This window comes from Erythrolamprus reginae, chromosome 4, assembly GCF_031021105.1.
Source record: "Erythrolamprus reginae isolate rEryReg1 chromosome 4, rEryReg1.hap1, whole genome shotgun sequence".
NCBI lineage: Eukaryota > Metazoa > Chordata > Lepidosauria > Squamata > Dipsadidae > Erythrolamprus > Erythrolamprus reginae.
In genome coordinates, this window is record NC_091953.1 from 84,987,217 (window position 1) to 85,001,670 (window position 14,454).

The window sequence follows — 14,454 nt, forward strand, 5'->3', positions numbered from 1 at the left end:
ACTGAGCTGGAAGGCACAGTTAAACTATCATCAGTTTGGAGTCACTATCTTGTCATAAAAGATCCAGGTTCACACACACACACACACACACACATGAATACCATTGACTCTTACCTAGTACCAATTTAGCTTTGACTGTTAGTTAACTTGATTCTTGTGTATAGGTAACAACAATAAACTCTTCTGTGTTTGAACTCAGTGAATGTTCCTGCTTATTTGTGCCTAACACCATGCATGATGCAATAAAATACAGTGGATAGCATTAAAACATGCTGAAAACAGAATGACAAAAATGTTATTTATTATTCTACATTCATACAACATTAATATTTAATTATATCTTTAAAACAGTATTTTACACCAAACTTAATGAATGCTTCACTCACAAGGTTGCAACCCCGAAGTCTAAATTTGTTTTAAGATTTAGGACTTATGTCAAAAAAGTAATGCATGCAATCAATCAACCAACACATTTATACTGAATTTAGCACCAAAATAACAGCTCACAAATTAGAGCTGGTCATACATTTTTAACAGGTGTCCATACAAATATTATTTAAGGACATTAAGATAATTGCACCCATTTGTAAGAGCATGCTTTTTTAAAAAGTTCTCTATGTAACACAAAAATTTGGAAGCTGAAAGGCAGGCATAACAAAGCATGACCTGAGTGTTGAAGACTAGTATCAACAAAATGCTTTTTCTACAATTTCTGTGCTGAGATTTTTCAACATTTGGCTCTCTGGTTGGAGCTGCAGTTATAGTCCATATCATCACAGAGATCACAACTGTTGTTCCTGTACTTAACTATTAACTATTTGAGCATATGCTCTAAATTTCTAAAATAAGAGTTAGGGTGCAATTACTTATTAGAATTGCTTCATCAGGCTCAATTATCCAATTGGCAGAGTACCATATGAAGTATTCTATTTCAGCAGTCCCCAACCTTTCTTGTGCTTACGCGTGAAACTGCATTCCCACAAATGGAGCTTTGTGTGAGCACAAGTTGCTTCGCTCACGCAAGTGGAGCTTTTTATGCATGCTTGTCTGCCGCTCGCACAAATGGAGTTTCACATGTGCATGTGTTGCCCAACTCTCCTGCAACCCAGTTTTAAACAGGCCATGGCCTGATAGCGGGCCCTGACCCAGGAATTGGGGACCCCTGTTCTAGTTAGCTTGCCTCAGGCAACCACATTATATTTGCAATGTATCAGATAAACTGATCATAATAATCCTAGTGAAATTAGGGATTGAACTTCTCAAGATGTGCTGTATAAAACCAGAGTAACTGGATGATAGCATGACTCTTTCATATTTATCAACTTCTTCCAGTTTAGAAGTCAGTTAGCTTTTGTTAACATGAACAAAATATTCTGATTCTTCTCTTTCAGAAATAAATTCTAGTTGATTTACAAGCAAGAACTATACAATTAAAACAAAATAAAACTCAAGTATTTCCAGATCTAAAATTTTGCCAAGTAATGATCACTTCATCATTCTTTCTTTCAATTATGAAGTATATCATCTTCTTAAATACAAAAAACCCTAACCCCCTAAAACAATTCAAACAATATGTGGGATTTATTCATTCCAACCAAAGCTATTTGGTCAATGTGAAATTAACCTACAGAGAATTAGCAGTGCTTCCTTGATGGTATCCTCAAGTCCATCCCTCATACTTAATTACTTGAGATTTAAAGGATACTAACATAGAAGTGGTTTCTTACAGATTTTATAGAAAAAATCCCAAATATGAACAATTTGCACAATACAACTGCATTCACTTTTTAAATAGAAATGATGAGAGGTCAGTCTGAAGCAAGGCTATAGTAATGTGGAACATAGGATGAATTAGTTCTTTTGAAGTCTGTTTCTAATGCATCCCTTCCTTTTTTCTTACTTTATTTGTATGCAGTTCCGTGCACTAACAGTCAATGCAGAGCTTCATTTATCTGGCGAGTGCTAGAATGCAACATCAGCATAGCTCTGAAATGAAACTAAATTTTCTTTATGTCAAAAGAACAACATTGCAGAAAGCCTTTGTGGTATTATAATTATATCTTCCAATTTTTCTTGATCTTGAAGTAATGCAATAAAATAGGAGACATGAAACATGCCCAGTTTGTACAACTGACTGCATCTAGAGTTTCAGTAGATAGCACGTGGATTTTTGGTGGCATAATAGGCCTCGCAGGCTGCTACATAAGCTGTTTCTGGAAAGAAGTCATCATGATATTCAGCTAGGAACCTGTAGAAGTAAAATATCTATGATTATTTGTTAAATTTTCCAAGATACTCTTAAAAGTCGCCCCGAGTCTGCGGAGAGGGGCGGCATACAAATCTAAATAATAAATAAATAAATAAATAAATAATAAAATGCTTCTGAAAAATTGATATAAATTAACTGTGTACAAAGAACCCTATGCCATAAATCTTATAAATGGTTAATTGGGTGTGATTCCCATTATATTCAACAGGGTTTACTTTTGAACTTTGAACAGTTGCAAGTAATCCATTTAAATACTTCTGAAAATGTTTTGTTAAAAGTAAGATCATTATTTGAACAGATTTTACGTATTTTTTCTAATTTATGTAACTCATTTGAAACTAAAATTATTAGATAGTATTATAATTTTACACTTATAAAATTTATGATTAAATACTTTTTTTCAGCACATGAACTTTAAAATAAAAATCCTAATCCAATACATTAAAATAACTTTGTTTGCTGTAATCCAGACTGGAACTATATTATCTGTATATTAGTACAGACTAGTGGTCACAGGCTATTACTGCAAGCTATATTATCTAACAATATTTTTTCTACAAATAAATATTCCTAAATATTTTAATTAGAAAAATGATAAAATCATACATTATGCGTTGTATGGCATTTGTCAGAAGGACTGATTCAGTGCTGCAGAATTAAGATATATTAATTTTGAATGGCAGATATATTGTTCTATATGAAAAAAATAGATCCTAAATATACATCAGCAATGAACCTGCAGGAGGTTATTATTGATTATAAACTGACAGTACAAACAAAACTATATTCTTTTCAGGTGAACACTTTCTAATCTACTATATATGCAAGCTCTACATATACTGAAATGTCTCTTTAATCATCTGTCTGGCACATAATTTCTGTCAAACTGTTATACACAATAAAAGTAGTCTTTGTTTAGTGACTACCTTGATTGGCAACTGTTCGCAGTTATAATAGCGATGAAAAGGCAATTTTGTGACCAATGCCCATATTTACCTTTGCAGGGTCTTTCTCTCAATCATGTGTTCATCATTACAATCAATTACTGGCTTGTGTTGTCCTAGGCATGACCCTTTCCCCCACTTTTTTCCTTATTTGCAGAGTGGAAGGATTGCCTAAATAAGCTATCTTTTGCTGAGCCACTTTTCTCTGCAGCACACCATATTACTATAAAAAATGCTAATTTCTAATGGTATGTGGGAATAATCTTGAGGGAAGACAGGAGGAGATGCTGCCTATAGCAGTGTTTCCCAACCGGTGTGCCGCGGCACATTGGTGTGCCGCGAGACATGGTCAGGTGTGCCGCGAAGAAATAAGCTCAGCTTCTGGTCTCGCAACTTTTTGCGAAGAGAAAAAAGTTGTGAGACCGGAAGCTGAGCTTGCTTCTTTGCGCCTTCCACGTTTTCCAGCAGCTGCGGCGCCCCGCCCGGCTGGAGCTTCCCTGTCAGTACGTGAGCTTTGGGGCTTGGTGGGAGGGCAGCGGCAGCGGGAGGGCGGTGCGCAGCGGGAGGGTGATGGCGGTGGCAGCGGCAGCGGGCAGGAGCCATGCCGTGGGGCGGTGGCAGGGTGGTCCCTCTCTCTCTCCCCCTCTCTTGCTTTCTCTTTCTCTCCCCCCCTCTCCCTCTCTCTTTCTCCCAGTAGCCATGGGGCGACGTCAGGGTGATCAGCTGTGAGGCGGAGCTACGGAACAGAGGCACCGACGGCGGCGGCTGGAAATGCTGGAATTGCGTGGCTGGCACTTGCCTGCTGGCTGGACCAGGACAGAGGCTCAAGCCCCACGTCCATGCCCAGCGCAACGCCAGAAATGTACGGCTTCTAGCCACCGCCGTCTGTGCCTCCGTTCTGGAGCTCCACTTCACAGCTGATCACCCTGCCGTCGCCCCACGGCTACTGGGAGAAAGAGAGAGGGAGAGAGGGGGGAGAGAAAGAGAAAGCAAGAGAGGGAGAGAGAGAAAGAGAGAGGAAGAGAGGGGGGGAGAGAAAGAGAGAGATAGATATAGCAAGAGAGAGAGAGAAAGAGAGGGAGAGAGGGGGAAGAGAAAGAGAAAGAGAAAGCAAGAGAGGTAGAGAGAGGAAGAGAGGGGGGATAGAAAGAGAGAGAAAGAGATAGCAAGAGAGGGAGAGAGAGAAGGAGAGAGGGAGAGGGGGGAGAGAAAGAGATAGCAAGAGAGGGAGAGAGAGAGAGGGAGAGAGGGGGGAGAGAGAGAAAGAGATAGCAAGAGAGGGAGAGAGAGAAAGAGAGAGGGAGAGAGGGGGGAGAGAAAGGAGAGAGGGGGGAGAGAAAGAGAGAAAGCAAAAGAGAGAGAGAGAAAGAGAGATAGCAAGAGAGAGGGAGAGAGAGGGGGGAGAGAAAGAGAGAAAGCAAAAGAGAGAGAGAGAAAGAGAGATAGCAAGAGAGAGAAAGAGAGAGGGAGAGAGAGGGGGAAGAGAGAAAGAGAGAAAGACAGCAAGAGAGAGAAAGCAAGAGAGAGAAAGAGGGGGGAAGGAGGGTGAGGGAAAGACAGAGAGAGGGAAGGAGGGCAAAAAAGAGAGGAAGGAAGGGAGAAACAAAGAGAGATGGAGAGAGGGGGGAAAGAAAGAGGAGGGAAGGGAGAGAGAGAGAGAAAGAGGGAGAGAGAAAAATAGAGCGAAAGGGAGGAAGAGAGATATTTTTTGTCCAAACTTTTTTTTACACACACACACCCGCCCCCCCCCACCCGCCCCCGCTCAATGTTCCCCAGGATTTTGTAAATGTGAATAATGTGCCGCGGCTCAAAAAAGGTTGGGAAACACTGGCCTACAGAATGACAAAGGGAGGAGCTTAGTGGTCAGGAAAAGAAACTTAGGAAGGACCCAGGCTAATTGACCAGGCTATAAATAGTGAGTGTATGGAGGTATGTGGGGGATTTTTATTTTGAATCTTGCAGGATTCTGTTAATTTACCTTTATAATAAAATAGCATTAGTTTAATATGTTCGTTTCCTGTTTTATTTACCTGAGAGCTCTGACATAATTGCAAATAACAAATTCAGCTTTGTGATGTAAGATTCCCCTGCCAGTTCATACCTGCTGCCTAAAGTTATCAGGCCTAAATCGGTTTACATTGAAAGCTTTTTTTTTTACCTCCTAAGAGCTATGAACTAGCATATACAGTAATACCTCGTCTTACGAACTTAATGGGTTCCAGGATGAGGTTCGTAAGGTGAAAAGTTCGTAAGATGAAACAATGTTTCCCACAGGAATCAATGGAAAAGCCAATAATGCGTGCAAGCCGATTAGGAAACTCCAAAACATTAAGGCTTAAAAAAAAAAAAGCTGCCGGCAGACGAAGCTGAGGCGAACGGAGTGGGGGGAGGGACAGCGAGAGGTGGCAAGAGGTGGTAGTCCCAAAGAAGCAAGGCGAAAAGAGCCTCTCTTGATCTCCATGAGTCCCTCCCATTTTTTCCCACCCTTTCCTGCACCTTTCTCCTCTCTTGATCTCCATGGGTCCCTCCCGTTTTTGCCCACCCTGTCCTGCACCTTTCTCCTCTCTTGATCTCCATGGGTCCCTCCCGTTTTTTCCCACCCTGTCCTGCACCTTTCTCCCATCTTGATCTCCATGGGTCCCTCCCATTTTTGCCCACCCTGTCCTGCACCTTTCTCCTCTCTTGATCTCCATGAGTCCCTCCCATTTTTCCCCACCCTGTCCAGCACCTTTCCCCTCTCTTGATCTCCATGGGTTCCTCCCGTTGTTTCCAAAACTCATGGAGATCAAGAGAGGAGAAAGATGCAGGACAGGGTGGGCAAAAACGGGAGGGACCCATGGAGATCAAGAGGGGAGAAAGGTGCAGGACAGGGTGGGGGAAAAAGGGAGGGACCCACGGAGATCAAGAGAGGAGAAAGGTGCAGGAAAGGGTGGGAAAAAACGGGAGGGACTCATGGAGATCAAGAGAGGCTCTTTTCGCCTTGCTTCGTTGGGGCTGCCACCTCTTGCCACCTCTCACTGTCCCTCCCCCCACTCTGTTCGCCTCAGCTTCGTCTGCCCGCAGGGTGGGGAAAAACGGGAGGGACCCATGAAGATCAAGAGAGGAGAAAGGTGCAGGACAGGGTGGGGAAAAATGGGAGGGACTCAAGTCTGGAGGTGGGGCATCCCAGCGGCCGGTTCGCAAGTTGAAAAAAGTTCGCAAGAAGAGGCAAAACAATTCCGAACCCTGGGTTCGTATCTCGAAAAGTTCGTATGATGAGGGGTTTGTATCATGAGGTACCACTGTATATTCCCCATTGTGTGCCTGCTTACTCTCTGGTAATCTCTTCATCTTTAATGAATATAAATGCAAACATTAATTCTCTTCTTGCTAATTATCTTAGTACCAGGTGAGCATTCAAAAAGGTAGTGAATTGGGGAAAACAGCTATAAGATTTTATCCTTTTATTCATCTTTCCCATGTTCTGGAAACTTTCTCCACCATTTGGGCTCACCTGACTTTTTGGGGTCATATCCTTATGACACTGTACAATCAAAGGACAACTGGAGTAAAATTGTAGAAAAGTTGCAGTCAGGTGAGTTTTCCCTTAGCACTGCTTCACTTAATAATCATGTGCCAGTCCTAATTATAGATGCCAAATGAGTATTACCTGTAATATTACAAGGAAAGTATTTTTACAGAAGCTAAAACTTCCTAATTAGAATCTTCTACCTTTCTTATATAGGATGAATAAGCTATCTAACAAATAACTTTCCTATAACTAAAAAGTTTGTTCTGCAAGTTACTAGCTGCTCTTCAATATTTAGGCTTCTAAATTTACTATTATCCATAAGTTACCTTAGGAACAACTCAAAATGCTTTACTAAAGCTTTTAGATTTTTGTCAGAAAAGCTCATCTTCCCAAGGATCTCTGGAAGCTTTACTGTAAAAACAAAAAGGGAAAAAATGTCAATCTTTCCCACTTGACAGTTTTTTTTTCAATTGAAAGCAATTTACCGCTTACACTTCCCCTTATTTGTTAATTCCACTTTTTTATACTCCATCTTTGTTTCAAGCATTCAAAGTTACCTTCCTCCAATTATCTCCCCCTCCCCCAAAGCATTTTAAAGTAATTTGGGATGAGAGTTAATAAATTGCCTGAGATTATCCATGCTTTATAGAAATTATTATAAAAATTGGAAAGTGAATTAGATTGAAATATAACTATCTCTTTTTTTAAAAAATCAGAACTATATTTCTGAATAGATCAGATTATTTATAAGTACTTTGAGTGAACTAAATCCTGCTAGAAATGCAGAATTAATTTCCAATTAAAATTATCCAATAAATATAGTGCATAAATTAAAATTATAACAAAAACCATTGTAGAAGTTCATATAGGTTACCAAACATGCGCAGCAAATGTTGAGATCCATAAATGTAAGAAGGTGGTGGCGGCTGATCACCTGGAGGATAGCTTTCTGGCATGAGTTTCCATGACAACACCTAAAAATAAAATTAGAATAAACTTTGTCTTGATCTAAATCTAATTTAAAATCATGTCAGTATTCTACTAAATATTATCAAAATCTTTATCTTAGTAGTTTAAAATACAGTGGTACCTCGGTACTCGACCACAATTCGTTCCAGAAGTGTGGTCGAGAACCGATTTGGTCGAGTACCGAATTTATTTATCCCACAGGAAATAATGGAAATGGATTTAATTGGTTCCCAGCCCCTGTTAACTCGCTGGGAACCAATTAAATCTATTTTCTTTATTTCCAATGGGATAAATAAATTCGCTACTCCAAGCTGCAGGAAAGGTGGGGGCTGCTGCAATCCCGGCAGCTTTGGGGGGCTCTTTTCCTCATTGCTTCCTTTTATTACCTGTAAGCAGCTTCAAAAACTTTTTCCCTGTGGCTGCAACAGCGGCGGCTTCCTTTCCAGTAGCAAGAGCGCCGGGAAGTCACGTAATGAAGGGAAGCTGCTGGAGCGGCAGCAACTGCTGAGATGGCTCCGCCGGCTTCCCTTCATCACATGACGCTCCCGGCGCTCTTGCTACTGGAAGGGAAGCCGCCGCTGTTGCAGCCACAGGGAAAACGTTTTTGAAGCTGCTTACAGGTAATAAAAGGAAGCAATGAGGAAAGGAGCCCCCAGAAGCTGCCATCCCGGCAGCTTCAGGGGGCTGAGGAGCTCTCTAAGAGCTCCAAGCTGCAGGAAAGGTGGGGGCTGTTGCAATCTTGGCAGCTTCTGGGGGCTCCTTTCCTCATTGCTTCCTTTTATTACCTGTAAGCAGCTTCAAAAACGTTTTCCCTGTGGCTGCAACAGCGGCGGCTTCCCTTCCAGTAGCAAGAGCGCCGGGAACGTCACGTGATGAAGGGAAGCCGGCAGAGCCATCTCAGCAGTTGCTGCCGCTCCAGCAGCTTCCCTTCATTACGTGACTTCCCGGCGCTCTTGCTACTGGAAAGGAAGCCGCCGCTGTTGCAGCCACAGGGAAAAAGTTTTTGAAGCTGCTTACAGGTAATAAAAGGAAGCAATGAGGAAAGGAGCCCCCAGAAGCCCCCACCTTTCCTGCAGCTTGGAGCTCTTAGAGAGCTCCTCAGCCCCCTGAAGCTGCCGGGATTACATTTCGGATAATGAACAAAATTTTCTCTGGCTGTTCGGTATCTGAATTTTTGTTCAGATACCGAAGCAAATTTTTGCCGAAAATTTTGTTCGTTATCCAAAATGTACGAGAAAGGAAGCGTTCAAGTACCGAGGTACCACTGTATATAAAACAGAAAACTTCTTAATTAGTACAACTTTCTTCTTTCTGCATCAGAACCATTTCCGGGAGTTGAAACGCCAAAAGAGACGTCTAGAGAAGCGATGGAGGAAGAGTAGGTCTGAATCCGATCGAACACTTGTAAGAGCTTTTATTAAGACTTACAAAGTGGCGCTCAAGACGGCAAGATGCGCGTACCATGCCGCCTTGATTGCATCAGCGGAATCCCGCACGGCCGCTCTGTTCAGGGTAACCCGCTCCCTTCTTAACCAGGGGGGAGTTGGGGAGCCCTTGCAGAGTAGTGCCGAGGATTTTAACACGTTTTTCGCTGATAAAATTGCTCGGATTCGAGCGGACCTCGACTCCAATTGTAAAACAGAGTCAACTGACAACGAGTCAGTCGAGGTGAGTGGGGCTAAACGTCTTTGTCCATCTGTCTGGGAGAGGTTTGACTTGGTGACACCTAAGGAAGTGGACAAGGCCATTGGAGCTGTGTGTTCCGCCACCTGTCTACTGGATCCGTGTCCCTCTTGGTTGGTTTCGGCCAGTCGAGAGGTGACGCGGAGCTGGGTCCGGGAGATTGTCAACGCCTCCTTGTGGAGTGGGTCCTTTCCGGCTCCTTATAAGGAGGCACTTGTGCGCCTCCTCCTCAAGAAGCCTTCCCTGGACCCAGCCATACTCAATAACTACCGTCCAGTCTCCAACCTTCCCTTTATGGGGAAGGTTGTTGAGAAGGTGGTGGCACTTCAGCTCCAGCGGTCCTTGGAAGAAGCCGATTATCTAGGTCCTCAGCAGTCTGGATTCAGGCCCGGCTACAGCACGGAAACTGCTTTGGTCGCGTTGATGGATGATCTCTGGCGGGCCCAGGACAGGGGCTTGTCCTCTGTCCTGGTGCTTCTTGACCTCTCAGCGGCTTTCGATACTATCGACCATGGTATCCTTCTGCACTGACTAGAGGGGTTGGGAGTGGGAGGCACTGTTCTTCAGTGGTTCTCCTCATACCTCTCTGGTCGGTCGCAGTCGGTGTTAGTAGGGGATCAGAGGTCGACCTCTAGGTCTCTCCCTTGTGGGGTGCCTCAGGGGTCGGTCCTCTCCCCCCTGCTATTTAATATCTACATGAAACCGCTAGGTGAGATCATCCAAGGGCATGGGGTGAGGTATCATCAATACGCCGATGATACCCAGTTATACATCTCCACCCCATGTCCAGCCAACGAAGCAGTGGAAGTGATGGGCCAGTGCCTGGAGGATGTTAGGGCCTGGATGAGTGTCAACAAGCTCAAACTCAACCCAGACAAGACGGAGTGGCTGTGGATCTTACCTCCCAAGGACAACTCCATCTGTCCATCCATTACCCTGGGGGGAGAATCACTGGCCCCCTCAGAGAAGGTTTGCAACTTGGGCGTCCTCCTCGATCCACAGCTGACATTAGAGAAACATCTTTCAGCTGTGGCAAGGGGGACGTTTGCCCAGGTTCGCCTTGTGCACCAGTTGCGACCCTACTTGGACCGGGAGTCACTGCTCACAGTCACTCATGCCCTCATCACCTCGAGGCTCGACTACTGGAACGCTCTCTACATGGGGCTACCTTTGAAAAATGTTCGGAAACTTCAGATCGTGCAGAATGCAGCTGCGAGAGCAATCATGGGCTTTCCCAAATATGCCCATGTTACACCAACACTCCGCAGTCTGCATTGGTTGCCGATCAGTTTCTGGTCACAATTCAAAGTGTTGGTTATGACCTATAAAGCCCTTCATGGCACCGGACCAGATTACCTCAGGGACCGCCTTCTGCTGCATGAATCCCAGCGACCAGTTAGGTCCCACAGAGTGGATCTTCTCCGGGTCCCGTCAACTAAGCAATGTCGCCTGGCGGGACCCAGGGGAAGACCCTTCTCTGTGGCGGCCCCAGCCCTCTGGAACCAACTCCCCCCAGAGATTAGAACGGCCCCCACCCTCCTTGCCTTTCGTAAACAACTTAAAACCCACCTCTGCCACCAGGCATGGGGGAATTGAGATCCTCTTTCCCCCTAGGCCAGTGATGGCGAACCTATGACACGCGTGTCACCACTGACACGCCTAGCCATTTTTGGTGACACGCGGCCGCCGGAGAAACGGAGCTTTAGGGAGTGCAATTGCAACCGCAATTATTATTATTTTTCCTCTCCCCTTAATTAAGAGGCCGGGCGATTTTCGCCCCGCCGATATTTGCGATGGCTGGGAGGGGCGAGAACACCGCCTCCCAGCTGATTGGCGTGGTGCCAAGCATCGAACGGTGGTTGGCTCGCAGGGGCCGCTGGGAGCGAGGGGAGGGGTTGCAGGCCTCCTCCCTTCCCCCTGCCCAGGAAAGAGTTGTAAGAAAGAAAGTTGTAAGAAAGCGCGCTGCTTTCTCGGAAAGCCAGCTTTCCTGGCCAGCACAGGGCTTTCCCGCCACTCCCTCCCTCCGAAAACACAACGGAGGTCCACAGCGAAGCCGAGTGGAGCAACGGGAGGCTCAGGCTGGTGGCGGTAGACCTCCGGGTTTTTTTCGGCGGGGGGGGGGGGCAGGAGGACCTTCCTGGCTTTCCGGGGCAGCTGGCTTGAGACTTGTGCCAGTCAGCAAAGCCAGCTGCACGCCGGAGATGTGGAGAGAAAGAAGGGAAAGAGAGGGAGGGAAAGAGGAGAGGACAGAAGGAGGGAGGGAAGGAAGGGAGAGAAAAGTGAATGAGAGGGAGAGAGAAAGGGAGGAAGAGAGGAAGGAAGGGAGACATAAATATAAAGAGGGAGAGAGGGGAATAGGGGAAGGAAGGAAAAGAGAAAAAAGTGGAAGGAAGAGAGAAGAAAGGAAGGGAGAGAGAGAGAAAGAGAGAGAGAAGATAGGAAGGAAGAGAGAGTGAGAGAGAGCAAGAAAGAAAGAGGGAAAGATTGAGAAAGGCAGCGTGTGTGTGTGTGTGCGTGTGTGCGTGCCGGAGCTTAGCGTGTGCGTGGAGAGATGAAGAGAAAGAGGGAGAAACGCAGCGTGTGTGGGGTGTGTGCGTGTGTGTGTGTGTGCTGCCAGCGTGTGCGTGGAGAGATGAAGGAAAAGAGGGAGAAACGCAGTGTGTGTGTGTGTGTGTGTGTGTGCTGCTGATGGTCCGGCAGCTGCAGCGTGTGTGGGGGGGGGGCGCCAATGCTAAGGCAGTCCGTCCGTGGTGGGGCTGCAGGGCAGGCACAGCAGCCCAGGGAGAAAGAGGGAATTGAGATAAAGAGAGAGGGAGAGATGAAGGGAAAGAGGGAGAAAGGCAGGGAGAGAAAGATAGAAAGGAAGAGGGAGGGAGAGATAGAAAGGAAAGAGGGAAGGAGGAAAGGGAGGGAGAGAGAGAAAAAAGGAGGGAGGGAGGAAAGAAGGAGGGTGAGGGGTAGTAGGATAGGGAGAGGGAAAAGGAAGGGCTTGGAGAAAGGCAGGGTGAGAGAAAGATAGAAAGGAAAGAGGGAGGGAGGAAAGAGGGAGGGAGACATAGAAACGATAGAATTATAGATGCAAGAACTCGCTCATGTGCGATAGCGCACGCCCACACTTTATTTATTTATTTATTTATTTATTTATTTATTTATAATTATATGCCGCCCAGTCCCAAAGGGATTGTCACTCAGACACTGTACTTTTCCGCCCACCCCGAAAAAAAATTAGAGGGAACACTGCCCTCGCCCCTCTGCTCCCTGCTCGCCTTCCAGAACGGTGTTACAGGAGACGGTGCTAAGGTAAACCCTTTCCGGGTTATTAATTTGTAATTTTAAAAAATCATGCCGGGCTCGCAAAAAAGAGAGTCTGAAAAAAACCCCTGCGTGGACGTCGCACCATTTGCTTCCTCCTTTGGCGGCTCATAACTAGATTTTTACAACCCCCCACCCCCCTTGATAAGCTTTTACTTGAATCTGAACAGTTTGGGGGTTCGCCAAAGAGAGAAAAGTGAACGAGAGAGAGAGAGAAAGGGAGGAAGAGAGAAAAGTGAACAAGAGGGAGAGAGAAAGGGAGGAAGAGAGAAAAGTGAACGAGAGAGAGAGAGAAAGGGAGGAAGAGAGAAAAGTGAACGAGAGGGAGAGAAAGGGAGGAAGAGAGGAAGGAAGGAAGAGATAAATATAAAGGGAGAGAGGGAGAAAGAGAGGGAGGGGAAGATGGGAAGGAAGGAAAAGAGAGAGAGAAAGAGAAAAAAGTGGAAGGAAGAGAAAAAAAGGAAGGGAGAGAGAGAGAGAGAAAGAGAAAAAAGTGGAAGGAAGAGAGAAGGAAAGAAAGGAAGGAAGGGAGAGAAAGAAAGAGAAAGAGTGTGAGAGAGAAGATAGGAAGAGAGAGGGAGAGAAATGATAGAATAAAGGGGAGAAAAAAAGAGAAATGAGAAAATGATTGAGGCAGAGAATGACAGGAAAGAGAGAGAAAGATAATTATGCATATTTGTTATTTAAACTATAAATATCACAAAATTATGTTTTTTTCTCAAGGTGACACACCACCCGAGTTATGCTCAGTTTTTTGGCGAATTTTGACACACCAAGCTCAAAAGGTTGCCCATCACTACCCTAGGCCTTTACAATTCTATGCATGGTATGTATGTATGTATGTATGTATGTATGTTTGGTTTTTATATTAATTGATTTTTAATCATCAATACCAAATTACTATTGTACACTGTTTTATTGTCGCTGTTAGCCGCCCTGAGTCTCTGGAGAGGGGCGGCATACAAATCCAATAAATAAATAAATAAATTTCCAAAACTGTTTGTAATCCAACATATTTAGAAAGGAAGAGGCTAGTACATATTAAACTAAAATATTTCAATAATATCTGGAGGAATGTAGGTTCCTAGCTCAAAGGGCCAAAAAAAAAAAGCTTACCTCATTCAATTCATTATTTCTTCTGCCTTCAAACCCAGCAAATACTGCACTACCTTCTTTGCTAGGGGTTAGCGTAATAGGAGATGATGACCCACTGTGGACAGGAGTTTCTTCAAGAAAAGAGTAGGACATTATTTTATGCAGATTAACTCCGAGACCGCCTTCTGCCGCATGAATCCCAGCGCCCGGTCAGGTCCCACAGAGTCGGCCTCCTCAGGGTCCTGTCAACCAAACAATGTGATTTGGCAGGGCCCAGGGGAAGAGCCTTCCCTTTGGGGGCTCCGGACCTCTGGAATTGGCTCCCCCCCAGAGATTCGCACTGCCCCCACCCTCCTTGCCTTCTGAAAAAGTTTAAAGACCTATTTATGCTGCCAAGCCTGGGGCCATTAGACTCTAGCCCCCTGACCAACATATGTTTCAGTGTATTTATGGAGTGAATGGTGATGAATGTTTTTTTAAATTATATTGGAGTTTTAAATGCTTTTTTAGTCATATTAATTGGATTTTTTGAGATGTGTCCTGTTTTGTACTTCTGATATGTTGTGAGCCGCCCGGAGTCCTCGGAGAGGGGCGGCATACAAATCCAATTAATTAATTAATTAATTAATTAATTACATGACAAGTACTCTTATTCAGCCGAGAGATTCCTG

General features: G+C 44.7%; 1 protein-coding gene across 2 annotated transcripts in view; it reads right to left on the minus strand.

Annotated features, from left to right (window-relative positions):
* Positions 1-284: 284 nt before the first annotated feature.
* MSL3 (MSL complex subunit 3) overlaps positions 285-14,454 on the minus strand; it is a 28,781-nt gene continuing 14,611 nt past the window's right edge. For both annotated transcript variants that reach the window (XM_070750829.1, XM_070750830.1), the window contains exons 10-13: positions 13,805-13,914; positions 7,599-7,698; positions 7,051-7,135; positions 285-2,248 (exon numbers count right to left, since the gene is read on the minus strand). In XM_070750829.1, coding sequence (XP_070606930.1) covers positions 2,149-2,248; positions 7,051-7,135; positions 7,599-7,698; positions 13,805-13,914 — 395 coding nt within the window. In that variant the 3' untranslated portion in view covers positions 285-2,148. The remainder of the gene's footprint in view (positions 2,249-7,050; positions 7,136-7,598; positions 7,699-13,804; positions 13,915-14,454) is intronic.